The sequence below is a fragment of the Oryza glaberrima genome, chromosome 6 (assembly GCF_000147395.1).
Source record: "Oryza glaberrima chromosome 6, OglaRS2, whole genome shotgun sequence".
NCBI lineage: Eukaryota > Viridiplantae > Streptophyta > Magnoliopsida > Poales > Poaceae > Oryza > Oryza glaberrima.
The window spans coordinates 5,840,631-5,866,983 of NC_068331.1; the positions used below are offsets into that span (position 1 = coordinate 5,840,631).

The window sequence follows — 26,353 nt, forward strand, 5'->3', positions numbered from 1 at the left end:
ATATCAACACCATGGATGTCTCGCTATCAACAACGCATCACCTATCATCGAAAGAATAATATATTATAAATATAAGCATCTATGATAAATCTAGAGCTTAACCCGAATAGATAGGTTGCACCATAAAAAAACTACCAGCTACGCTCACTTCGCAATGTTACTCAACCATTACTCTGTTTCGAATCATATCATCCTACACAGAAGTACTTGAAATATGCTTCATGAAAACCCTTAACCCCAGCCAAAATAGCAAATAGGCGAAGGCCTCTTTCGGAATGCTGAAATTTTCCCCAATTCCTACTAGAATTATACCAAATTTCGTAAAAGTCATATAAAATTCCTGCAAATGTGCTACGATGTGAAAACGTGGGAGAAATTCTAGCTAACGGAAGCATTTATTCCATTATATTGACCAGAGTCGCATGCAAAGCTTCAAGAGATTATTTCAAACTACAGCTAGGACAGCGTTGCTCCAGAGTTCCCTCGAGTTGTTCCCAGAAGTTGATTAGGTGACGAATAACTTCTTAACGCTTACAAGGAGGGTTCATCAAAATTGTCGATCTTGATTGGAGTGATGCCATCAGCCACCTTGAAGTGCCCCACTAATCTAGCGAAGAACACCATCTGCTGCTCCAAGGTAAACTTGATGTTCTCGGCCTGCTCCAGAAATGCAAGTCAGATATGTGCCTATGTAAAATTGTCTATTTACTGGTCTAAAAGTTTCATATACTGAAAAATAATATATACAGTTAGCCTTCAATCCTTCATGGTAAAAAAAAAAACAATTTGGTAGGAAATACTCAACCTGATACATTAGTAACTAATATATAAGTTTGGTGTTGCAAAGATAAAGACAAGAGGTACTCGTCAGACCTTGCGGAAACCATGTTGTTCCCCTTCATACTCAACCAAAGCAACAGGAAGGCCTTTGTCCTTTATGGCCTTATATATCGTCGTTGCCTGAACTGGTGACACAACCTAAAGATCATCGAAGAGGTGAAAAGCTGGTAAGGAGAAACAGAATGTGGGAAATGCACCCGCTGCTAAGTCACTCTTAGCCGATTTTCGTTCCCTCTGTTCTGGGTTAACAGATTACATTTGATTTATCGATAGGTAACTCTATCTGTAAGTGCACTTCCTAGCCATATACATATTGATCATGGGACACGAGGACTAAAGTGCATCAGTGATAATTAAATACCCTTCATTTTTGTTTATATGATGTTATTGCTTTTTGTAACTTTGTACTAGTACAGACTGATTATATTATAATGATTTGGAAGTTTCTTTAAAGACAAATCAGCCAAATAGGTTTCATACTGAATAATTATAGATAGCTTTGAATATACTGGTAGTAAAAAATTAGAACTCATAACTGCATTCAAACAAAAATGACCCGAGGGATAAGTTCAGATCTTATAGCTTTACCGTGTCTTCCAATCCTTGAAACAATATAATTGGACATGAAAATCTATCAACGAAGTTTATCGGTGATCTCTCAAAGTAAGCCTTTCTATTCCCTGGAATATTGAAGGTATGGCAAGTAATGTTGTTAACCAAACCCTGAGCATATACATACGCCTATTTTCCAGCATAGATGAGTGCAAAATTCCTTACCAACAAGGTTGTCAATGTAGTATGCCTCAAACTTGTGCATGCCTGCCCTCAACGAAGCTAAGTCAGCAATCTGCTTTGGACCGAAGCATAACACCAGATGCATTAAAATCTCAGCAGATAGATAGTTGCAGCAAAAGAGAGAATTTATGGAAATCTGAGACTTGCCCCATATAAAGAAGAACCAGCCTTGAATATCAGTCTAAAAGCAAGGCAAGCTAAAGTTGTGAATCCACCAGCAGATTCTCCTGTTACACAAAGCCGTTGCGCATCTACTCTTCCAGTTTCCACCTTAATAATCAGAATGACACTAGCATAAATGCTTACAACCTCCACACGAAAATATGAAAAAGGTCTGTGTCTGATAAGATATACCAAAAATGTAGCACAACTGCAGCAATCATTTACATCAACGACGCCCCACTGCCCTAAAAGCCTCTCCCGAAATTTTCTCCCATAGCCTTTAAGACCGTGAAGAAATATCAAGAAACTAGTCCGTATCAAACACCAAAATCTTTGATGCTAAACAGATAGTATATGTAAATAAGAGCATTGTAATTCGTCAGAAAAAATAATTCATACATCAAACATCCAAATAAAACAAATGCAAGTTCTTTATCAGATATATTAGAGTCAAGAAAGAGCTGAAGACCTGTGCTTCCCCCATAGTTAACATCAACAAATGCCCATCCTCGGCTTGTCCAGTACTGAACACCAAGATCCAGAACTCCACGTGCTTCATCTGTAGGTCCACCTAAAGAATTGCAACAATGTCAATACGAGTTTCCATTTCCTTTCTTTAAAAAAAAGTACATTTCCTTATTTTAATGTTCTGCTTTCCCTTAGCAATTCAAAAGGCTTGTCAGTCAAGTCAGTCAGGACTTAGGACCAATGAGAGCTCTGTGATCTTTTATCATCACTACAAAACATTCTTCAAACAAAAACAACTGAAATAAAAGAGAAACAAAGTGCTGCTCTATATCACTAACAAAATTGAATGAGAAAAACCAACATCATGTTTCCTAATAACTTCTGCTACAAGTGTGACCAGTAAAGACAAAAAGAATAAAATAGGCTATTGAAGTCAACGAAACATCATATAACTAATTACCATGGGTTCTGACCAATAACGGAGGTTTCTCATCTGACGACCCTTGGAAAATATGATTGTGCGGGGCATAGAAATAAGCATAAGCCTTCTGGCCGGGGACTACAGTTGGAAACTCCATAAATTCAGGCAAACTAAAGTAGGACGCATATTGCATAACATCCTCTGAAGAGGACCAGACTATAGAGAAATTAGTTGCTGTTTTTCTCTTTTCATCCAGTGTCACCTGGTGCAAAAACAGAGGTCAAAGGGTTGCACTATATTGAAGGAATTCAGTTTGAATAGTTGGCATGTGACAACCGATAAGGTAGTTGAATGAACCTTAGCAATCGACACTGGAAGAGTAGCAGATGCACCCTCAACATAGAAGAACCCATCCCCAGAAACCTAGAAAATCAGGAGGATTTGAGTTAAAAGCATCAGCATTCCAACAAATTTAAGGCACTGACGAGTGAGATCCAAATGTTATAACCAGCAAACTACAATTAGTTCTGAAGTTGACTCATCGCATTTCATACACATACTATGTTAGTTACAGAAGAGAAGGGAATGTCCAGTTCTGAAAAAGACCCTGAATCATGGTCTAGCACTCCAGCACATGACCTTCCATTCTGCCTGGATAAGATTCAAAGTTATGAATTACACACAGTAAACCAACACTTGAGTATGGGAAAACATGAAAAAACCTGTAACAGCAAACAATTTTGTTACTCGTGTCATCTTTTCCAAGGAAACCATAGGAGCTGACACCAAAAATCCACATTGGCTTTGAGAATTCAGCATCAAGTGAATACAGTTGCACTATCAAATTGCTCTCCTCATCCTGTTGTAAATGAATAGCACGTAAATGCCAAGTAAGAGGACAAATCGCACTATTTTCAGTATCTTTAGCAACATAATTTTAGCCATCATGGTTAGGATGGACTCTTTTCTTTTTTTTTTTAGTGATGATAAATGTTTCCCTCATTCTAAAAAATTAGCAGTTAGTGGTAGGATATTAACATGAATATTACGCTGCCCCATATAATGGAGACGCCAACATAATATCTCAATAATAAAATGGTTTATCACAAGTCCACAACTCTTCCTACTGAAAGAAGCATATCAAATATAAACAGAATATAACTTCTTGTATGAGAAATTAGACTGGGAAGTAGGCACAAGTAATAAAGACAGAACACATTAGCGCTGAGAGGGTTGCAGCGGATATAAGGTCCGGTATGCACCACACCATACTTCAATCAAGTAGTTTGCAAAATCAGATCAACGGGCAACTGAATAAAAATAATTAGTTCAGGGAAGATCATACCCATTTATAAATATTCCAAAACCCACTCTCTCGGTCAGTTATGAAGAACAGCTCCCCTGAAGAAAATTGATTGAATTAAGTGATATTTTGGAAATATATTTGCACCTATCTTTTGGAGAAATGAAAACCTATAGAATGATTCTGACATGCCAAAGATTCATAATCCATGCAGAGAAGAATGGTATAGCTACAAGGATGAAAGAGCATGTCTTGAACACATAAAAAACTTAAAATAATATAAACTGGGTATGAAAATGCTAACACCTTTTGAAGTCCACTTGGGTTCAGTAGGAGATTCTACTAACGTTGGGTCACCACCAGCAATGCAAATCTTGTTGTGTACCTCTCTGCATGTTATGAATACGTAATAAATATGTAGGCTTGGAATATATCATTCAACATTCGCACGTCAACAAGCAACCCAAACATAGTTTATTTTAGGAAAAAGGATGGAATAATGAATATATCTTATTGAATTGACTATTTGCCGTGAACTAGAGACTACAAGATCAGTGTGTTCTCAAATATGGACTAGTGCAGTAATGCTGAAGATTAGTAATATGCACAACTCCATGTTCCTTCACATGAATACAAAGATAAAGATCTAAAATATCATTCAGTATTTTCAAAGCAAAAAAGGTAATCCAGTAGTAGATAGAGTAGTACCTCTTTCTTTATGAAAACTAGTTGAGAACAGAAAGCATGCAAGTAAGAGATTACCCTTTCTCAGAGAAATATCCAACCCATAATTGCGCTTTATCCCATGACATGTTTGGGTTACTCCATTCAATCCATGCCATACACCTTTTAATTGGATCAATGCGTGGAAAAGCATAAAAATCGTTGCCACTGACCAGCACAGTTGGTTCTGAGCAAAAACAAAAGGTTGAGAAGTTTCAATAAAAAGTTAGTGTAACAGGTATAGTTCAAAAGAAGCTTACCATTAGCATCTCTGTCACTTATTGTTACAGCAGCAATTGTTGTCACGGGATTTGAGCTATCCTTTCGGTGATCTGAGTTTAAATTGGAACTTCCTTAAAAAGGTAACAATGGAAAGCATACCTACTAGAATGCTAAATGTGAAATAAAATACTAATAACCTTCCATTATAGTTACATAACGACAGAAGTGAGGATCAAAGACACCATCCGCGTAACGGAGCACTGATCCAGTGTAATCTGGGGTCAGAGGTTGTGCTGAGTTATCTGAAATCAACAAGGAAAAGATTTTTGAAATATATTAGTTACCAGATACTCTTTGAAGGAGCACTCCATATGGCGCCTTTTTTTAGCAATGATGACTAGTGACTTAAAGACTAAAAAGATACATCGAATAAACCTTTTGAAAATCAAAGCGGCATTACTATTCAAAGAAAAAAAAATAAAGATAGGCTAGTTTCTTCTCATTTTCTTTTCTCTAAAGCATGGAGATCTCAATTATGTAAACAATTTGCCCATGCATTTGGTCATCTGGATCCCAATTTCCATGATGCATCCCAAATTAATGGCAGACGAAAGCTTAACTACATTTCAACTAAATTTTCGGCGGTGCCTCACGAATTGCAGACATTAGACCTGCTCAGGTTTTCCACTCAATCGTACCATTTCTGATCCATTTTCCTCAAAGCTACTACCCCTCTGTCTCAAAATATAGCAACCTAGCGTTGGATAGGATATAACATAGTAAATCTGGACAAAGCCAGTATTAGGTTGATATATTTTGAGACGGAGGTAGTCCATCATAGGCTGCGTGGGCAATGTACCAACCTACAAGGCTACAACTGAGAACCGGTGCAGTCCTTGTGAAACAGCAGAAGAACAGCAACTGCACCAGACCTGGTCTGTTGACTTCCATTCGAAGGCCTAAGACTTGGTGCAATGCGAGCTCGAGTAGTCGAGTTCACCAACTATTATCCACAGTAAAGAGTACGGTATGCTGCAATGGCGCGGCTTGTTCGGTGTACCTCCAATGGTCTGCTTGTAAAGGCGCTGGTCGCTGTAGTTGGAGAAGACCACCACATCCCCTTGCACCGCGAACGCCCCGCCGCCGTACTCCTGCGCCAGGGACCTCACCGCGAACCCCTCCGGCGTCACATCCACGGCATCGCCGCCCGGCTCCGCCGCTTCCTTCACTAGGACCGCTCGTCTGAAGAAGAAGAAAAAATGCAGCATCAGGAGAGCAATCTGACCACGCGAGAAGGGGGTGGATGGCGTCGGCGCGCGTCGCGTACCCTCCCTCCTCGGGGCGCGTCTCGACCCAGAGGAGTCGGCCGTCGCCGGCGACGGCGAGCCCCTCGACGGTCCTCCCGGCGGCGGAGACGGCGGCGGCGCTGATCGGCGACTCCCATGACCCGTACGGCGCCACCACCGCCTTCTCGGCCGCGGCGGAAGCCTGCGAGTGCATCGCGACAGGGCGTGCGTGCGCGCGCGTGGCGGCTGCCGGGAGTTGCGGGGTGGAGGAGAGCAGAGGTGAGGTGAGGTGAGGTGAGCGGCGTTGCTGTCAAGACCGCGGGTAAACTCCACTACTCTTCTAGTCTTCTGTACCTCACCGCCACCGGCTCATCGGTCCAACTCGGGTATCATTAAGAACTTAAGAATGAATAGGATACTAATAAATTTCTGTATTACTAGAACAGTACTTCGGTAACAACGACTCCTATCGGATGGCCTAATAAGAAAAAAAAAAGGTAAATTTTGAATTTTCAAACTTAATTTTAAGATTATTTTAAGATATTTTCAACGTGGTTTTTTTAAGCATTGGCTTTTAAGTCACCGAGAACACATATATAAAAGTTTTACCTACAAATACAATTTTATTCACTAATAAGCCGTTTTGGCTTATTAAAAAAAAGCGAAACCATGGAGGCCACGCTAGGCCTCCTCGATTGGGAATTTGGGATCCAGTGAAGTTAGAGAAGCTCGGTGGTACGACTTTGAGGTATTCTCAGCCGTCCGATCGACAGTGAATGGACGAGACTAATCGCTAGGTATACTTAGGCCCTCTTTGTTTAGGCTTATAAGCCAACTTATAAGTCGAAAAGTCTAAGCCAAAACAAACAAGCAGCTTTTTCATTTGGTTTTTTTAAGCCATAAGCCACTCTAACACTATTAAGCCAAAAGCTAGGTTGGAGAAGTTTTTTTGGCTTATATGAGATAGATGTATGACTCCACCACTAAACTTAGGACATTAAATCCACTGGCCTATAAATCATATAAGCCAATAAGCTGACTTAAAAATCTAGGCTAATAAGCCTAAGCCTAAACAAAGAGGGAGGCTTATAAGCCAACTTATAAGTCGAAAAGTCTAAGCCAAAACAAACAAGCAGCCTTTTTATTTGGCTTTTTTAAAGCCATAAGCCACTCTAACACTATTAAGCCAAAAGCTAGGTTGGAGAAGCTTTTTTAGCTTATATGAGATAGATGTATGACTCCACCACTAAACTTAGGACATTAAATCTACTGGCTTATAAATCATATAAGCCAATAAGCTGACTTAAAAGTCTAGGCCAATAAGCCTAAGCCTAAACAAAGAGGGCCTTAACACTTTCTACAGTAAAATCTGCATATCACTGTTCTTAACGAGAAAGCGGACAATATGCCACTCTATAGGTTGTGTTCAGATAAAATGCCACTCAATACAATGCACCAGATAAAATGCCACCCAATACGTTGCCTACCGGATGAAATGCCACTTTAAAGATTTTTGTGCCCAAAATGTCCCTGAGAGAGAGGAAGAGGGGAGCGCCAGGGAGGGCTGGACGGGGAGGGGAGAGGGGAGCGCCGGGGAGCACCGCGGAGCCCTCGCCGCCTAGGCGCTGCTGCTCGCCGCGCCGTCCTCCTCCCCTTGCCCCCGCCGTTGCCGCTTCCCGGCGAACACGCGGGTAGGCGTGCGCGCTGCCCCGTCCTCCTTCCCCGCACCGTCGCCTCCTCCTCCCTCCGCCGCATTGTCCTCGCCGCCGCTCGCCCACCGCCCTATCCTCCTCCCCGTTGTCCCTGCCGGCCGGCGCCGCCGCCACCCGGTGAGGCCTCCAATGCCGCCTGCCTGGCCCTCCCCGGCGCTTCGCTCTCCTTCTCTCTCTCTCTTATATATATAGGGACATTTTGGGCACAAAAATCTCTAAAGTGGCATTTCATCTGGTAGGCAACATATTGAGTGGTGTTTTATCTGGTGCATTGTATTAAGTGGCATTTCATCTGAACCCAATCTATTAAGTGGTATATTGTCCGTTTTCTCGTTCTTAACTACGGCACCAGACTCACTTTACTGTGCACCTTTGCCGTTTGCTCCTAAAGTCAGAGGAGCCGAATCCAGGCCTGCTCAGCACAACTTTGATTTACTAGAGTACCTCTATTTTTTTTAACTATGGCTATGCAAACGAGACTTAAGCTAAGACTTTGCTTGAGAGCCCGTTTAGCTTTTATAATTCTCTCGTTTATCATGAGCACGTCTTTCAAACTTTCTAATCGATAAAGATTTTGAAACGCTAGTACATTTGAAACTAAAACATTTCAAATAAGGGATGGACAGAACGAGAAGAAGATTAATTCTAGGATGGGAAGACCAAAGACCAAAGGCATGTTCTCCATTTCACTATGTAAAACTTTGTAGAATTGGCCACATTCATATACTACCTCCATATTTTAATGTATGACACCGTTGACTTTTTGTTCAACGTTTGACCGTTCGTCTTATTCAAAAGTTTTATATAATTATCATTTATTTTATTGTGACTTGATTCATCATCAAATGTTTTCTAAGCATAACATAAACATTTTCATATTTTCACAAAAAAATTGAATAAAACGAATGGTTAAACATTGCTCAAAAAGTCAACGGCGTCATACATTAAAATACGGAGGGAGAGTACATATTAATGAGCTAGAAAGTCTTGCAATGTGAAACGTAGGGAGTAGCAAACTTTCGCATAATAGAAGTGTCCATAAAACAAAATCATTGTTCATATAACTCGTGTTTTATTCCAGTAAATATATACACGCATGATGCATGTCTTGATGTCTTCTCACACTAAACATAAACAATAGTACAAGAGTACATAAATCACTTAAAGAAAATGTAGCGGTAAATAGTGAAATCGATAGCACGGGTGCCTGCATTATTGATTATTGATGCCGATCGATTTGAAGAGTTGCATGACTGGTTTTAAGCAGAAGGAGCATTAGAGTCATCGTCGTCGTCATGGTGATGCTCGTCAAGGAAAGGATAGTCGGTGTACCCAACCACAGGATCCTGCGTGTAGAAGGTGTTGCGATCGTAGTTATTCATGGGCGCATCGAGCTCGAACCTCTTGGGCAGATCAGGATTCGCCAAGAAGAGCCTCCCATAGGCGACGAGGTCGGCATAGCCATCGGCAACCGCCTTGTTCCCTTCTTCCCGGTCGTACCCTCCGGCGGCGATGAACGTGCCATTGAACTGCTTCCTGAAGGGCAAGAGGCCGTGCTGAATGTGCCGGCGGCCGTCGACGATGGCCATGCGAGGCTCCACCATGTGGCAGTAGAGGAAATCCTCGTGCTTGTTCAGCTGCTCCACCATGTACGAGCCGAGTGCCTCCGGGTCGGAGTCGACGCAGTCCATGTAGTCCAGGAACGGCGACAGCCTGATGCCGACGCGGTGGGCGCCGATCTCGCCGACGACGGCGTCGATCACCTCGACGGCGAAGCGGCACCGGTTCTCGAGGCTGCCGCCGTACTCGTCGGTTCGGTCGTTGGAGCTGTCCTTCATGAATTGCTCGAGGAGGTAGCCGTTGGCGCCGTGGATCTCCACGCCGTCGAACCCGGCCTCGATCGCGTTCCTGGCAGCGACCCTGAAATCGTCGACGATCTGCGGGATCTCGTCTGTCCGAAGCCGTCGCGGCTTGGAGTACACCATCCCAGAGCCGTCCGGCGTGATCGCCTTGTCGGTGCTTGAGATGGGAGCCGACCCGTCAGGCTGGAAACCTGTAGGATTCAAAACGTTCGCAATGCAATAGCAGAGCAGGATCAGAAAACACATGGCCAAATCAGTAAGACAGTAACTGACATTGACAACATCAACTAAACTACTTTCTCCGTTTTATATTATAAGACTTTCTAACATTGTCCATATTCACGTAATGTTGTTGGAGACTCTTCCGACGTGCCAGAGCTGGCAGATGAAGAGGGCGCCCTTGCGGTGGACGGCGTCGACGATGGGCTTCCACGCCTCGACGTGCTCCCGCGTCCAGACGCCGGGTGTCTCCGGGTACCCCTGCGCGGTGTCGGAGACGCCGGTGGCCTCCGTGATGAGGAGGCCGCCGCGGGTGGCGCGCTGCGTGTAGTACAGCGCCGCGTGCGGCTGCGGCACGTTGCCGTAGGAGCGGCACCGCGTCATCGGCGCGAGCACCACACGGTGGGAGAGGTCAAGCTTCGACCCCGGGCGCCCAGCCTGCGCGTACGGTGTCAGCAGCGGGATCGCGTGATCGTCGTTCACCGCCGCCGCCTGATGATGCTGCACCATCTTGTCTCGGTTGATTGGTGATTGCTCTGTTGGATGATGTATGGAAAACTAACAAATGCGATGCGATGATCTAGGCTAGCTCTTGCTATCGCTTTGCTCTGTTCTTGCTAAACGCTTTGGCTGTGTGCCGAATGGGGTTGGAGTTTGGTTGTATTTATAGATGTCGGAGTGGACCCTCGCGCGTGGCGACGGCGGCTGTCTCCATTGACCGGCAGAGTACGCTAATATTTTCGATCTGCAAAATCGCGCTGCGCTGCTGGCTCCATATAGATCGTTGACTCTTCGTCCGTACCAACCATGTCGTATCGTGATTTCGTCAGCCTTGCGTCGTGAACTTGGTCTGCTTAACAGGCAGCAGCCCTGTTGTTTGCGTCGCGAGTACATTGTATCAGGACATGTTTCGTTTGCATGACGACCATATTACACATGTCTGTGGTCATGGAGATTATGGCCGATCATCAGCATGAACAACAGATGACGTAGGTACACCATATACCTATGTTTGTGCTCGGCCAACTTCATTTCTTTAAGCACCTAAGATGATATTACAAATCAAAATTTGCACCAGAGTAACACAAACAAACAAAAAATCGCACCATAAAGTCGTAAACTACCAAACTGGTTTGTTAGTTGATTTTGGATGATAAGTAGATAATTTTGTGATTACTGATATATTTGGGTTCTACATCCATAATTGTGCAATAAGGTAACTTGAATTTTTAAATTTGTAATTTCGGAATTGTAGTTTAAATGCTAACTTCTTATAAAACATAATATGAAAGTGAATAACTTCAGTCAAAAAATTTTTTTTTACTGGGACTTCAGTTATAAAAATTGAAGGGAATAAGAATGTTTGACCAACTTTTGAAGCTAAAAATTAAAAATTTGAACTGAATTACAGCGAAATTTGATGAAAATTCAAAGGGGGAAATTACACAAATCACCTTTTTCTCTACTTTTCCCCCCTAAAAAAATCAAATCTTATATTTTAAAAATTATCCACAACCAAATTTGGAAAGATTTCCATGGAGAGAGAGAGCGAGGGAGGGCGAAATTACCTTTAAAATTTTAAGTAATTTTTTTGTTTAAAATTTTTTGATCAAATCATCATGTCCACTCCGTTTTTTTATAGTAAAAACTATTTCTTTTAAATGACGGGGCTATTTAGATTGATGTCATTTTCAACCGTACCATTTGCTGGCAAAGTTGCCAAAAAGTGTCTATATTTAGTTTGTTGTCAAACTTTGATAAATACATAAGAAATCCTATCAAAATTTTGACAATATTGCTAACTTGCCAAAATTTTGGTATTGCCAAAATTTAGTAAGGTTTATTTTTGGCTACAATCTGAACAGCTCGACATCTTGCACGCAGGCATATATACTAATCATGCTTACATGAATCGTGCACATTATTATTGTGGATATATAGAACCAACAATTAAAATAGCAAAATCTAAGCATCAGCAACCGAGTTCTTCTGATCCTCATCGTCGAGAAAAGGGTAGTCCGTGTATCCACCAATTGGGTCTTGAGTGTAGAATGTGTTGCGATCATACTTGTTCAATGGCGCATCAAGCTCGAACCTCCTAGGCAGGTCAGGGTTCGCCAAGAAGAGCCTCCCATAGGAGACAAGATCAGTGTAGCCATTTTCGATCACCTTGTTGCCTTCCTCCCGGTCATACCCTCCTGCGGCGATGAACGTGCCCTTGAAAGCTTTCCTGAATGGCTGCAGGCCATGCTGAATCTGCCGGCGGCCGTCGACGATGGCCATGCGAGGCTCCACCATGTGGCAGTAGAGGAAATCCTCGTGCTTGTTCAGCTGCTCCACCATGTACGAGCCGAGAGCCTCCGGGTCGGAGTCGACGCAGTCCATGAAGTCCAGGAACGGCGACAGCCTGATGCCGACGCGGTGGGCGCCGATCTCGCCGACGACGGCGTCGATCACCTCGACGGCGAAGCGGCACCGGTTCTCGAGGCTGCCGCCGTACTCGTCGGCGCGGTCGTTGGAGCTGTCCTTCATGAATTGCTCGAGGAGGTAGCCGTTGGCGCCGTGGATCTCCACGCCGTCGAACCCGGCCTCGATGGCGTTCCGCGCGGCGAGCCTGAAGTCGTCGACGATCTGAGGGATCTCGTCGACCCGCAGCCGGCGAGGCTTGGAGTACACGATCCCTGAACCGTCCGGCGTGATCTGTATGTCGGAGCTTGAGATCGGTGCCTGCCCATTTGGCTGGTAGTCCGTTGGGTTCCCATGTTTTGCAGAGCAGAGTCAATACCAGAAGCACAACTTTACTCATTGTCGATGCTAAAATCGTACTTATTGTTTGATGAATTTTTGTGCTAAAAATTCATAGAAGAAATAATAAATTATTGAGCATTTAATTTTACATGAGAATATTATTTGCAACCCAATTTTACTGAATACATGAGAGATGTGTCTATGACGTGTGGGCCCCGAAAAATTCAAATATCACACGATGTCCGAATATAATCAATATTGGACTCGTTTTGTTGTACATTTCAAATAGAAAATAATGGTTCGAATAGAATTCAAGTTTGATGCACAATTGAAGAGATATACGCTTGAAAAGAGAAGAAATCAACTAGTACTAGCAGTATACCCATTAATCGGTTTGTTACTTCAACGGTGGGTAATTATCACTGGTAACAAATTCAAATAAGACGTGGGGCCCACCGTCATCAGCAATGTTAATCTCAGTGATTATCTCCAACACCAGCAACTCTATCCGCATGCATCAGGTGGCCGGCATCTGCATGCGTCGCACTTATCTGCGGCAGCAGATCGATGAGGCCAAAACAGATTAAATGCGTTATCACGCTCGATTCGCGGAGGATTAGCGAGGCCGCTGTGGTCGTCGCTGCCTATATAAAGCAGTTGACCCCTCGTCGCGGCTGGGGGAAGAAGAGGAACACACGGCACAAGCACTGCGCCATTAAGCAGCAATATGCCCTAGAGAGGTTCACACACGCACCCACTTATATTGAGAGAGAGAGATCAGAAGGAAGATGCACGCCCATGGCGCAAGGCGCGGATCACGGATCAGCGATATGTATTCGCCGGTGCCGATAGCATCTCTATCGGCGAGTCCTCGACAAGAAGCCGATCTCGTTCTCCGTCAAGCTGCTTATCCAAGATAACACAACAACGACGTAGTGCTGTGCAGATATTATGCATATCCCGGCATTATCTCCTAGAGGGAGCAAATATACATCGTAGTGTTGTGCAGTTGCGCAGCTCGACCAGTAAAATAGTAAAGTGGAGCACTGACGAATATGTCGTGGACATGTTGTGAACTTGTAGCCAAGCGGCGCATGCACACGCACACGCCATCTTTGTCAAGCAATTAATATGAGCTACAAATAAATACAAGGCGAGCCTAACCTTCGTGAGGGTTGGACCGTCTAAATTATCAATATCAAATATTGGATGTGGATACTTATTTTATATAAACTTGGGATGAGTTTGAGTCATATTGGCATCAGACCAACCATGATTTATACATATTTATATTCATGCCGGATGAGTCACATATTGCCTCGTGCATATCATGTACGGGAGCAATTCTTTCCCTCTCAAAATTCTACCGGATGGGCGGGAGCAATTCTCACAATTTCTAAAGACAACCATTATTCGCTAAATAAAACAACGCCGCTAGTCATGAGGGCGAGGCGTACAGATTTAAAACACACGTCGACATCGTGGCCGAGTGTCGACGAGATGAAATGGCCGATTTATCATTATTTATGCTATGTCTGAGACCGACGAGGCCGGACAACGTATTGGCTAAAGCTAACAAGGCTGCAGCTATTCATTCATTTCATTTGTCTATGACCGACGAGACTAGACGAAATTATGGCCGAGTGCCAACAAGGCCAGGTCACTATACTATTAATACGTCTAAAATGGACGGGAGCCGGATATACCGTTGTTGGGCACCGACGAGGCAAAAGCAACCACAAAATCCATGTTTGATGAAGGCCGGGGTACATGACTGGGTACCGATGAGGCAAAAGTCACCCGCTTCACCAAATTCCCTCCACACACCGACGTGATGGTAGTGTATTGTGACTGGATTTTGGCAAAACAAAGCCACATGTTACACATTCACTATATTCACCATTAAATCTGCACCAACCTCAACCTTCGACGAGCAAATAATTTTAAAGATGACGATCATAAAGCGCAGCTTAATCGGAGGTATTCTATAGGCTCGTCTTGTGGATGTAATTAACCGACAGCCTCATTGCTAGGCGCCAGGAATCAGCGGACTGCACGCAATCTCCAGTCAGCATACCTTTCCATTAAGCATTCCTCGTGAAGGCAAAAGGCGAACTCCTGCGGGAGCCCTCTTATGTATTTGTAAACATTCATGTTAATGAATCATGATTAATAAAATATAGGGTTTCCCTATTTTCTGTGTGTTCGCTGTTTTGTTTTAATCAAACACTTATTCAATCATGCTACTCCCTCCATCTCAAAATATAAGCATTTTTAACATAGTAATAAGTCAAACATTTTTAATATTTACTTCCTCCGTTTCACAATGTAAGACTTTCTAGCATATTATGGTAAATCTAATAATATCAATGCTAGAAAGTCTTACATTGTGAAACGGAGGAAGTAACTATTAGTAGGAAAAAATAAAAACATCAATCATGTAAAATTGATATCATTAGATTTACCATTAAACAAACTATTATAATATGCAACTCTTTTTATTTAAAGCATAATACTTTTATAGATATTGTTGGTCAAAGTAGCATTTTGAAGATCGTGTCAGGATTTAAAAATATATTTTAAGACGGATGCAGTAAGAAATTAGGAGTAAGCATTCGATGGCGTACCGTTGGTGGAGACTCTTCCGACGTGCCAGAGCTGGCAGATGAAGAGGGCGCCCTTGCGGTGGACGGCGTCGACGATGGGCTTCCACGCCTCGACGTGCTCCCGCGTCCAGACGCCGGGTGTCTCCGGGTACCCCTGCGCGGTGTCGGAGACGCCGGTGGCCTCCGTGATGAGGAGGCCGCCGCGGGTGGCGCGGCTGCGTGTAGTACAGCGCCGCGTGCGGCTGCGGCACGTTGCCGTAGGATCGGCACCGCGTCATCGGCGAGAGCACCACACGGTGGGGGAGATCGAGCTTGCCACCACCCTGCTTGTACGTTGTCAGCAGCGGCATCGCGGCTTGGTTGACCATCTCGCCTCGGCTTTCTTCTGATGAACGCTTCTGCCTCTCTCTTGCTTGCTTCTGAACTTTGCTCTGCTTGACTTCTTGATGAACGCTTTTGGTTGTGGTGAACTGTATTTAGGCTCTGTTCGTTCCGGGGGGGATAGAGGAGATTGTGTCTTGTTTTCCGCGCGTACACTTTTTAAACTACTAAACGGTGTATTTTTTTAAAAAAATTTCTATATGAAAGTTGCTTTAAAAAATCATATTAATCCATTTTTAAAATTTAAAATAGTTAATACTCAATTAATCATGAGCTAATGGCTCACCTCGTTTTGCGTATCTTCCCAATCACCTTAATCCCCTTCTCCTCAAACACACCCTTAGTCGGGAGTTCTATTTTTAGGTGTTCGTGTTTGAAGTGGGACCGGCGGCTCGGCGCACTTTATCATTGACCAATCATCCATGTGCATGCAGAGTTTCCCATTTTCAATGGTTCCCTGCACGATATTTCTGACCCCGCTCTCATGTCACTTTCTTTATCTCACGTAGCAGTCTCTGTCTCTCTGACGAATGGAAATACGTCTATTATTACTTTATGGACTATTACCATATGAGGCGTTTCTTTTTTTTTTCATATAATAACAAACAATACACGAGGCTGTGTTTAGATCCAAAGTTTGGATCCAAACTTCAGTCATTTTCCATCACATCAACCTGTCATACACACACAATTTTTCAGTCACATCATCTTCAATTTCAACCAAAATCCAAACTTTGTATCCAACTAAACACAGCCGAGGTGTGGTTTGATGAGTCTCCATCAGCATGACCAAGAAATGACGCGAGCATAAGAAAGGTGCGTGAGTGATCAACAGCTGATCATAGAGATTCTGATTGTCAAACATCCCCCACTGTGTGGCCGTTTGTAATTTATTTGTGTTAATCGTGTGCCAAGTGTTTTATTGATAACCATTTTAATTTGCTGTAAAAGCTACGGGTATGGGTTATGTATGCGCTTCGGTCAATGGGGTGAATATCGCACACACACGCACCAGCTGATCACCTAAGGTAATCAGATGGTACTCATAGTTTACTCGAATGACTGATGCTGGTTATTAGTTACGAATATTTCTAGATAATAAATATGATTTCCATCGTCAGCCCCTGCCATTAATCACACAAAAAAAGTTCTAATTTAAATATGAAAAAAAAGGGTTGGGACAAACCCCTAATTTACTTCAAATTGTGACCAGCTAAATTGAGAAAAAAAAATCCCTCCGTTTCAGAATATAAGGATTTGTAGGGTTGAACAAGGTAGTAAGAAGGAAAAATTTGCTATAGGACACTAAAAAATCGTGTAATTGGCTGAGGGACTTCGTAAAAACGTGACACTGCCGATGGACACTACCAAAGTTGTGTAATTGGTTGTAGGACACTGGAGAGTACATTATTTTATAATTACCAAGCTGGTGAAGAGGGGAGAGAAATTTTAAAATGACATAAATGCCCCCCTCCACTCCTTCCTTTCTTCTCGATGCAGCCGACATGTGGGCCCGCGCACAGTGTAGTCGTCCTCTAGCCGGAACCATCTCCGGCTCGGGCACCTCCGGCACGTTGAGCACCGGGTAGTCTCTCGTCATGTGCATCTGGCAGGATGAATACCCATTCATCTTCAAGCCGTGCGCCAGCTGGGGACCTTGCAATAAGGGAGACCAGGACGACGGCGTGGCACAACCGGAGTGCGGCGGCGGCGAAGAGAGAAACGTCGCACGGAGAGAGGATTCCGGGTGGCGGCAAGCTAGGGCTAAAGGGGAATTCGAGAGAGGAGCTCTGGGCATGCTATTTAATGGTGGAGGAAGAATCTGGATCGGATGTGGCGGAAAAGAATTGGAAAAATTAGGGTTCTTCACCAGTAAAGGAAAGCTCGAACTTTACTCAAATCCAAGTGATTTAGATCGAGATTTCAAAGGAATTCTTGAGGGGAATCGAGGAGGAAAGTGAGGGCATCAAATCCCCTCAACTTATTTTGGAAACGGGCAAGGGAATCGATCGGATTTTGGAAGGGATAAAGCGGTGTCGGAGAGCGTCGGGCGCACGCGAGAGGAGGACGATGACACTATGTGCGGGCCCACATGTCGATTGCATTGAGAAGAAAGGAAGGAGTAGAGGGGGGCATTCCCGCCATTTCGAAATTCCTCTCCCCTCTTTCAGCCCGAAAATTATAAACTAATGCTTCCAGTGTCCTACGACCAATTATATAACTTTTGTAGTGTCCATTGGCAGTGTCACGTTTTTACGGTGTCCCATAGCTAATTACACGATTTTTGAGTGTCCTGGAACAAATTTTGCTTAAGAAGAAAGTGGTAGAATTAAATAGAGGAATATTGTGATTGGTTGAAAAGTGGAGGTGGATGCGGAGAAAGGTTGTGATTGGTTGGGAATAAGATGTTACTATGTTAGTGAAGAAGTTGTTATATTTTGAAACAAATCTTAAATGTTATATGTTGTTATATTTTAGCACGGAAGGAGCACATGATTTATGTCACATCATTCTATAGGTGCTACGTCATCTAAAGTAAAATAAATAACCCTTAGCTCGATCTAGCTTCAAAATAAATAAGATTACCATAGTTTGTTGTGTTATGTTTTTTTCTTTGAAATATATAGCTATTTTCAGTTACTCTTCTAGAACAATCTTACTTATTAACAAACCATTTCTCTAATTGGTAGTATTACGAAAGAAAGTTGGGCTACAGTTAATCTCATTTTCTTTGTAGAAGGCAAGCCTGCTTAATTAAGTGCTTATCCGGATAGCTTAACTAAATGTTGGAGCTGACAAAACAGTGGAGCCGACTTTAGCAAAGGGGATTACGGAGGAAGAAACAAAATTATTAGGTCCTCTAGGAAGCATCGTAGAAGATAGGCAGCATAAATTAATATCTCCGGGGATTAAGAAAATCGATGTTCATGCAGCCATGCCCAGATATGTGTGGCGTTGAGCGCTGCTACGTCCTGCCATTGCCAACATCAGTGAATACGTTGGGTTCGGCCTACCTGTGTTGACGAACGGTGACGCTTAGTAAGCGCAGTCCTAATCCATAACACTAGATATGGTTTCCATAAACTTCACATTATTAAGAAACTAGTACTAGACACTACTTTTCCAATGCAAACACCACTATTCCATACTTCAATTTAATGCTACTTATCTCACATGATGTCTTGGATATTGTGTAGGAACCATGTCTTATGCAAGACATGGTTTCCTTCTCTTTCCTTATTTATTCACTTGCCACATTATTTTGTCCTAGGTGGCAACTTATTTAATACTATAGATACCATCATAGTCATTGGGTTGGGAATGCCCTAATGCCTCGTACGTGCTGGCTCACTGTGCAATTAAGACTTTCTATTAATTAATCCATAATGCGATTGTGACGATCGATCTCGCAGCGTACTTTTGTGGTATAAAGTTAAATGCATCGATCAATTCAAAACAGAAGCTTAAGTAGACGTAAAAAAAATGGATAATTCAATCGCTTTATATTCCAGCACACCCCTTCACACAAGATCCCCTAAAATCTATAGTGTGGAATAAAAGTGGACTACAATTTTATTTAATTACGTGTCGGCTAGAATATATATGAACTCTAATATCTGTAGGTTAGATATCATATTGAGTTGCATGCACCGATTAGTTTAACTTAAAAGCTTAATCTAAGTTGATAACAAAAGACAATAAACTTATAATTTATGGATTCTCATCACACTCGTAGCCCTTTTTTTCTACTACTCTACTCTACATCGAAGGGTTTAAAATTGAGAAACTAGCCACCAAGTTAATCAAGCTATATAATTGAGAAACCATTTAGTAAACTGGCCAAGCTGAATAGGATCGGAGATATTTAAAGTGAAATTCAAACTTTTGGCAAAACTTATTTAAATTTTGCCAGTTTCTGTCGTCAAACCAACGGTAATCATGGTTATCGTTGAGATCATTAGGGAGCTGTATGCCTGGTGACTAAATGGTTTTTGCAAACCTTGCAACACAGTGCCGTTTACTCTAATATTAGTTGCTTTCATACCGTATATCTATAAAAATCGTAAAGTTTATACTCACTAAATATAGTTAATACTAATTCTCTCTTCTATTGTAAAGCCACGTTATCTCAAGTATTTTTAACATTTGGATTATTCATCAAAGATAAAAATTGCACCTTTTATCCCTAAAGTCATACCATACAATTTAATCATTTACAGTCTTTGGATAATTGATCAAGATACCCATATATAAGCACATGAAAGAAAACCATATAGTGAGAAAGAAAATAATACAACTCATATATATTATTATTCATTACAATTCTTCGACAACAATATGTGGGGTATCTATCTAGTAATACGTGATACTTCACAACACGGTGATGTACATACAAATTTTAGTTTTGCCCTCTTTAATTTTTCCTGCTACATATTTGCTTGATATCTCATAATAATTAAGGAAAGGTCAAGTATTTCCGTTTTTAAAATATAAGTTCTATTTTGTTTTGTTAGGATAAGATTTCATTTACGTGAGCTTAGACAAAGCTTTGACCAACACTTTACTCTATTGGATATAGTTTTATGACACAAAAATTTAAATTTATTATACCCGTATTAAAAAATATACTCACTTATGATTATTATTTTCCATGATATAATTGATATTCTATATAGGATAATTTTTTAAAGGTTATCCTAATGAAATAAAATATGTTTTATATTTTAAAATAGAAGAAGTAGTGTATTAGTGTTGGTGCTCTTTTAAGAATAGTGTACTACTGTTGATGCGGGTCAGAGAAGAAAAGAACATATTTTTTTAGCGGTATGGATAGAATAGATTAAGAGTAAATTGCACCCACGGTACAACAACTTGGCATGTGGGTGCGATATAGTGTAAAAACTTGAGAATTGAACATCGAAGTGCAACAACTTGATAAGTGGGTGTGTTCTAGTACAGAAACTTAACAATTTAGTATTTTGGTACATCAACTTGGCTAAGTATATGTTGGGTGAGTTTTTTTTACGATGTCAATATGTCATTACATAGTAATCCTACGGATATTATCTTATAATATTGAATTTAATCTTTAAGAATTATACTGCATATACAATTTACATCCAATTACCTTTAAGAATTTTTTTTGTTTTCTTCACCTTCTCAAATATCATCCTAAATATAATAATTTCTATATCCTGTTTAATTGACTTTTGGTTATTAGTTATTAGGATAAAAATATAAATATGCTTATACAAATCCACACTAGTATATTGTCATAATAAGTACTTAAAAATTGAATTTATATAAAAAATACTCCAAATAATTAAGTTGTCACATAACTTCTTAATTTATTATATCAAAACCGTACCTGTCTTGCAAGTTATCGCATTTATATGATCACTTATAAAGTTATTATACTAAATTGCACATATATGCTAAGTTGTTGTACTAAAATGCTAATCTCTCAAGTTATTGCACTGAATTGCACTCACCTGCCAAGTTAATGCACCGTGGGTGCAATTTACTCATAGATTAATCTCGGGCTTATTTGATTTGGCGTCCTACCAAATCATTGGTAGTGTTAAATCATGAGCAAATTTTGACACTTCTAATGGTTTGGAAGAGTTGGGTTATAGGAGTTGCATTACATTTGGTAAATTTGGCATTAATCCAAACAATTATAAGTTACTATTTGAAGTACCAATTATTTGGTAGGGTAAGTTTTGGCATGAAACCACAACAGGCTTGACAACAGCACATCATGCCCATGGTTACATACCTACATAAACAAAATTCACATCGAGGTGCAAAAAATTGATATACGCAAACATAAAAAAAAAAGATGGATGGATGGAAGTGAGGGTCACTTATGAGTGCATCACAAATATAGTGCACACTACTAAACCGAACATTTCAAGTTGACAATTTAATTGAGAATTAAGCATAAGTAGCAGCGCCCTCGTCTTTCTCATCAAGGAAAGGATAGTCTGTGTAGCCAACGACAGGATCCTGTATATAAAATGTAGACCTATTATACTTGTTCAATGGTGCGTTGATCGCGAACCTCTTGGGCAAGTCCGGATTGGCCAAGAAGTGCCTCCCGTAGGCGACGAGGTCAGCATATCCATCGGCTATCACCTTGTTCCCTTCCTCCCGATCGTATCCTCCGGCAGCGATGAAAGTGCCATTGAACAGCTTCCGGAATGGCAGGAGGCCATGGGTGATCTTCCTGCGTCCTTCGACGATGGCCATTCTTGGCTCCACCATGTGGCAGTAGAGAAACCCCGGGTGCTTGTTGAGCTGCTGCACCATGTACGAGCCGAGAGCCACCGGGTCGGAGTCGACGCAGTCCATGTAGTCGATGAACGGTGACAGCCTGATCCCCACACGGTGCGCTCCAACCTCGGCGACGATGGCGTCGATCACCTCGAAAACGAAGCGGCACCGGTTCTCGAGGCCGCCGCCGTACTCGTCGGTGCGGTCGTTGGCGCTGTCCTTCATGAACTGCTCCAGGAGGTAGCCGTGCGCGCCGTGGATCTCCACGCCGTCGAACCCGGCCTCGATGGCGTTCCGCGCGGCTCGCCTGAAGTCGTCGATGGTCTGAGGGATCTCCTCCGTCCTCAGCCGCCGGGGTTTCGAGTAGACGATGCCTGAATCGTCCGGTGTGATCTGCCTGTCCGTGCTTGAGATTGGCGCCTGCCCGTCAGGTTGGTATTCTGTCGGGTAATTAATTCATGGTTTGCAATTCAATCAGCCAAAGAGAACAATTTGCAAGAAACCCAAAAACTTAACAAAAACCTATGAATCAATTGCCAGCAACTTAACTATGTGAAGTCCGAGTACATACCGTTGGTGGAGACCCTGCCGACGTGCCAGAGCTGGCAGAAGAAGAGGGCGCCCTTGCGGTGGACGGCGTCGACGATGGGCTTCCACGCCTCGACCTGCTGCTGCGTCCAGATGCCGGGGGTGTCCGGGTAGCCCTGCGCGGTGGCGGAGACGCCGGTGGCCTCCGTGACGAGGAGGCCGCCGCTGGTGGCGCGCTGCGTGTAGTACAGCACCGCGTGCGGCCGCGGCACGTTGCCGTAGGAGCGGTTCCGCGTGAGCGGCGCGAGCACCACACGGTGGGAGAGCTCGAACCGCCCCATCCTGTACGGCGTCAGCAGCGGGATCTCCGCCGCCGCCGCCGCCGCCGCCGCCGCGTCCTTCTCCGCCTCGCGCGCCATCTCAACGCTAGTTAGCTTTGGTTGGTGTGTGAGTGTGGCCTCTGCTACTAGCTCACTCTGCTTCTCTATTGTGTTTTGCTCCGAGTCCGATGGTCCAAGGGTTGATGATGCTCTTTCACTTATAGCGTCCGAGTGGGACCCTGGCGGCTTGACGGAAATGTGCGCATTGCTGTTCGATCGGATCTTTCCTGCGTCACCCTCTCCGTCATCGTCTGGTCGGTAGGAAAGTTTCTCCTTTCCCGGGAGAACGCACTGATTTTCCTCGTGTGCGGGAATGCGTGGTTCTAATTTTCTAAACATTCTTTAATGCAACAGCCGTCCGGTGCTGATGACCGGTGCATCGTTTTCCTCGCGCGCTTTTCAAACGGTTAAACGGTGTGTTTTTTTACAAAAAGTTTCTATATGAAAGTTGCTTACGAAATCAAATCAATCCATTTTTAAAAAAAGATGTTGAGATATTTTTTTCATGATAGTTTATTTTTCACCTCTTTTTTTTTCTTTTGGATCGTTAAGAACATGTATATAAAAATATACTCCCTCCATTCCATTTTAAGTGCAACCATAAGTTTTCGTGCCTAATTTTAATAGTCCGTCTTATTTGAATTTTTTTTATAATTAGTATTTTTGTTGTTATGGGATGATAAAACATGAATAGTACTTTATGTGTGACTTATGTTTTTATTTTTTTAAAAAAAATTAAATAAGACGGACGATTAAAGTTTAGCATGGAAAAACATGGCTGCACTTAAAATGGGGTGGAGGGAGTACAACACTGCATCTAATACAATTTTACTAGTAGTAGTAACCCACGGGCTATTATTATTGATAGTATAAATAAAATTTTAATTGTAGCAGGTTATACTAAAGGTAGAGTCCACACCAGCTATGAGTTTCTAATTATGAATTCGAATTTTAGAATTAAATTTCAAGATAGGTACGTCTTTATATTTATTCAATTTGAATTTTTGAGTTATTGTATATTAGAAGAACTAAAACTTAAAGAGTTCATAGTGATAAACAATTGAATGTTTCCTTTTCAAAAAGATAAACAATTGAATGTTTTGGTTAACAGGTTCTCCATATATAAAAATACAACCCAACTAATAAATGATCACATCGTTTGAGTTAATATGGAAGCTTTTTCACAATGTCTAGTTAGAGATATTTGCTCCGATCCAATAAAAGTACACCGAGGTACCGGTATCTCTTGGTACCAAATCGTTTCCGATTGTTGGATCTAACAATGTCCATCCTGTCCAGCTAGATCCAACGATCGAAAACAATTTGGTACCGTAAGGTACTGGTATCTTGAGATACTTTTAATTTGACTGGAGCAAATCTCCTAGTTATAACATATATAGATAGATTAGTGGTACGTCAAGGACATGATAAATGACACATCTTCTGAAACAGCCAAGCTACCGCGGTAAAGATTCGTGCACAAACAAATTTGACACACAAAGTGCCCTACAGGAACCATTTCTCAAGCAAAGGTTCGCAAGGAATGAGGGAAATAGGGCAACAAGACCTCATTGGGATAAGCTGGCTCAGGGCGGGGGGAGAAGTACTGCATAAACCACCCAGACAAGGTTGATATATGGGCCAGGCGTGATCTTCACCCCACGCTAGAATCGCCGTAGGCAATGACATAGCGACTCCCTCATCGACCATGGTGTCGTCAACCTCGCCGGTGAGCATGGAGAGGCTCTCCTGATAGATTGCAATGGAGCCCCACTACTAGATAATGTGGTGGGTGGGGCATTATAGATCCGACAAAGGAGAGTAGGGTTTGAAGGCATGGAACCAAGGTGCGTGGTAGATATGAGGAGACGAGATGGGGGTGACTTGAAACGAGGGAGGGCGGGGGAGGTAGATCCATGAAGGTGATCTCAATCGGTAGATCTAATTTACACATTTCTAGATCTTCTGATTTGTCACATCATGATAATGAGTAAAATAAGTCAACGGCACATGTAATCCATATATTTGGCGGCATCAATACAATAAATACTCATTAATAAAAGATAACCTTGGTTAAATTACAAACATGTATGCATCAAAATCTACTCAAGCGTGTTACGCATGGCAAGCACACATTATTGATCCAGAAAAAAAAATTAAACTCGGCGATTTAGGTGACAATCAAACAATTACCGTAGCTGAGTCCTCTTTCTTCTCCTCAAGGAAAGGGTAATCCGTGTAGCCAACGACGGAATTATGTGTGTAAAATGTAGATCTATCATACTTGTTTAATGGTGCATTGAGCTCGAACCTCCTTGGCAAGTCGGGGTTGCCCAAGAAGAGCCTCCCATAGGCGACGAGGTCGGCATAGCCATCATCCACCACCTTGTTCCCTTCCTCCCGGTCATACCCTCCGGAGGCAATGAAAGTGCCATTGAATTGCTTCCGAAATGGCAGGAGGCCATGGGTGATCTTCCTCCGTCCTTCGACGATGGCCATCCTCGGCTCCACCATGTGGCAGTAGAGGAGCCCCGGGTACTTGTTGAGTCGCTGCACCATGTATGAGCCGAGAGCCTCCGGGTCGGAGTCGAAGCAGTCCATAAAATCGATATACGGCGACAATCTGACACCAACACGGTCAGCTCCCACCTCGGCGACGACGGCGTCGATCACCTCGACGGCGAAGCGGCAGCGGTTCTCGAGGCTGCCACCGTACTGGTCGGTCCGGTCGTTGGCGCTGTCCTTCATGAATTGATCGATGAGGTAGCCATGCGCGCCGTGGATCTCCACGCCGTCGAACCCCGCCTCGATGGCGTTCCGCGCGGCCACCCTGAAATCGTCGACGATCTGAGGGATCTCGTCCGTCCGCAGCCGCCGGGGCTTGGAGTACACCATGTGTGAATCGTCCGGTGTGATCTGCTTGTCGGTGCTTGAGATCGGCGCCTGTCCATTGGGCTGGAAATCTGTTGGTTCATCTCGCAATTAATCGAATCAATCAACAAAGCACAATTCGCAAAGACCTTATGTTGATCGATCAATCACCGGCAATATACTGTATATAGTTACCGTTTGTGGAGGCCCTGCCGACGTGCGCTAGCTGGCAGAAGAAGAGCGCGCCCTTGCGGTGGACGGCGTCGACGATGGGTTTCCACGCCTCGACCTGCTGCCGCGTCCAGACGCCCGGGATCTCCGGGTAGCCCTCCCCGGTGGCGGACACGCCGGTGGACTCCGAGATGAGGAGGCCGCCGTTGGTGGCGCGCTGCGAGTAGTACACCGCCGCGTGCGGCTGCGGCACGTGGCCGTAGGAGCGGCACCGCGTCAGCGGCGCGAGCACCACACGGTGGAAGAGCTCGAACCGCCCCATCTTGTACGGCGCCATCAGCGGGATCGCCGCCTCTGTCGCTGCTTGCGCTTGCACCAT

The 26,353-nt window shown here is 43.2% G+C and overlaps 5 protein-coding genes across 5 annotated transcripts; all 5 read right to left on the minus strand.

Annotated features, from left to right (window-relative positions):
• Window positions 1-145: 145 nt before the first annotated feature.
• LOC127775523 (uncharacterized) lies at window positions 146-6,560 on the minus strand. Its single transcript, XM_052301773.1, has 18 exons — window positions 6,262-6,560; window positions 5,995-6,176; window positions 5,132-5,236; window positions 4,973-5,044; window positions 4,752-4,899; window positions 4,296-4,378; window positions 4,032-4,087; window positions 3,409-3,545; window positions 3,247-3,337; window positions 3,044-3,109; window positions 2,726-2,948; window positions 2,267-2,368; window positions 1,990-2,075; window positions 1,783-1,905; window positions 1,618-1,687; window positions 1,429-1,520; window positions 874-978; window positions 146-657 (listed from the first exon to the last, which is right to left on the minus strand). The coding sequence occupies exons 1-18, from the start codon at window positions 6,432-6,434 to the stop codon at window positions 532-534; spliced, it is 2,040 nt and encodes a 679-aa protein (XP_052157733.1). The 5' UTR covers window positions 6,435-6,560; the 3' UTR covers window positions 146-531.
• A 2,447-nt stretch (window positions 6,561-9,007) lies between these two features.
• On the minus strand, window positions 9,008-10,630 carry LOC127777556 (putative 12-oxophytodienoate reductase 6). Its single transcript, XM_052304162.1, has 2 exons — window positions 10,138-10,630; window positions 9,008-10,086 (listed from the first exon to the last, which is right to left on the minus strand). Exons 1-2 carry the CDS (start codon window positions 10,521-10,523, stop codon window positions 9,192-9,194), a joined length of 1,281 nt encoding a protein of 426 aa, XP_052160122.1. The 5' UTR covers window positions 10,524-10,630; the 3' UTR covers window positions 9,008-9,191.
• Window positions 10,631-11,885: 1,255 nt separating this feature from the next.
• Window positions 11,886-15,773, minus strand: LOC127777551 (putative 12-oxophytodienoate reductase 5). The gene is given in 3 exon segments (XM_052304158.1): window positions 11,886-12,761; window positions 15,390-15,581; window positions 15,583-15,773. Coding segments are annotated over 3 exon segments (1,128 nt in total). The 5' UTR covers window positions 15,736-15,773; the 3' UTR covers window positions 11,886-11,978.
• A 5,634-nt stretch (window positions 15,774-21,407) lies between these two features.
• LOC127775833 (putative 12-oxophytodienoate reductase 4) lies at window positions 21,408-23,047 on the minus strand. The gene is made up of 2 exons (XM_052302139.1): window positions 22,596-23,047; window positions 21,408-22,464 (listed from the first exon to the last, which is right to left on the minus strand). Exons 1-2 carry the CDS (start codon window positions 22,969-22,971, stop codon window positions 21,686-21,688), a joined length of 1,155 nt encoding a protein of 384 aa, XP_052158099.1. The 5' UTR covers window positions 22,972-23,047; the 3' UTR covers window positions 21,408-21,685.
• A 2,173-nt stretch (window positions 23,048-25,220) lies between these two features.
• On the minus strand, window positions 25,221-26,353 carry LOC127776325 (putative 12-oxophytodienoate reductase 3). The gene is given in 3 exon segments (XM_052302679.1): window positions 25,221-25,467; window positions 25,469-25,895; window positions 25,999-26,353. Coding segments are annotated over 3 exon segments (1,029 nt in total).

What these genes read in the sequence shown, in the direction of transcription:
- LOC127775523 (XM_052301773.1), bottom strand. Translation starts at nt 6,434, where the DNA reads ATGCACTCGCAGGCTTCCGCCGCGGCCGAGAAGGCGGTGGTGGCGCCG. An exon ending in TTACAAGCAGACCATTGGAG is followed by an intron (nt 5,237 to 5,994) that starts GTACACCGAACA and finishes TGTTGATTTCAG; the next exon opens with ATAACTCAGCACAACCTCTG. An exon ending in TAACTATGGGGGAAGCACAG is followed by an intron (nt 2,076 to 2,266) that starts GTCTTCAGCTCT and finishes ACGGTCTTAAAG; the next exon opens with GCTATGGGAGAAAATTTCGG.
- LOC127777556 (XM_052304162.1), bottom strand. Translation starts at nt 10,523, where the DNA reads ATGGTGCAGCATCATCAGGCGGCGGCGGTGAACGACGATCACGCGATC. An exon ending in AGAGTCTCCAACAACATTAC is followed by an intron (nt 10,087 to 10,137) that starts GTGAATATGGAC and finishes CGGAGAAAGTAG; the next exon opens with TTTAGTTGATGTTGTCAATG.
- LOC127775833 (XM_052302139.1), bottom strand. Translation starts at nt 22,971, where the DNA reads ATGGCGCGCGAGGCGGAGAAGGACGCGGCGGCGGCGGCGGCGGCGGCG. An exon ending in CGGCAGGGTCTCCACCAACG is followed by an intron (nt 22,465 to 22,595) that starts GTATGTACTCGG and finishes ATTACCCGACAG; the next exon opens with AATACCAACCTGACGGGCAG.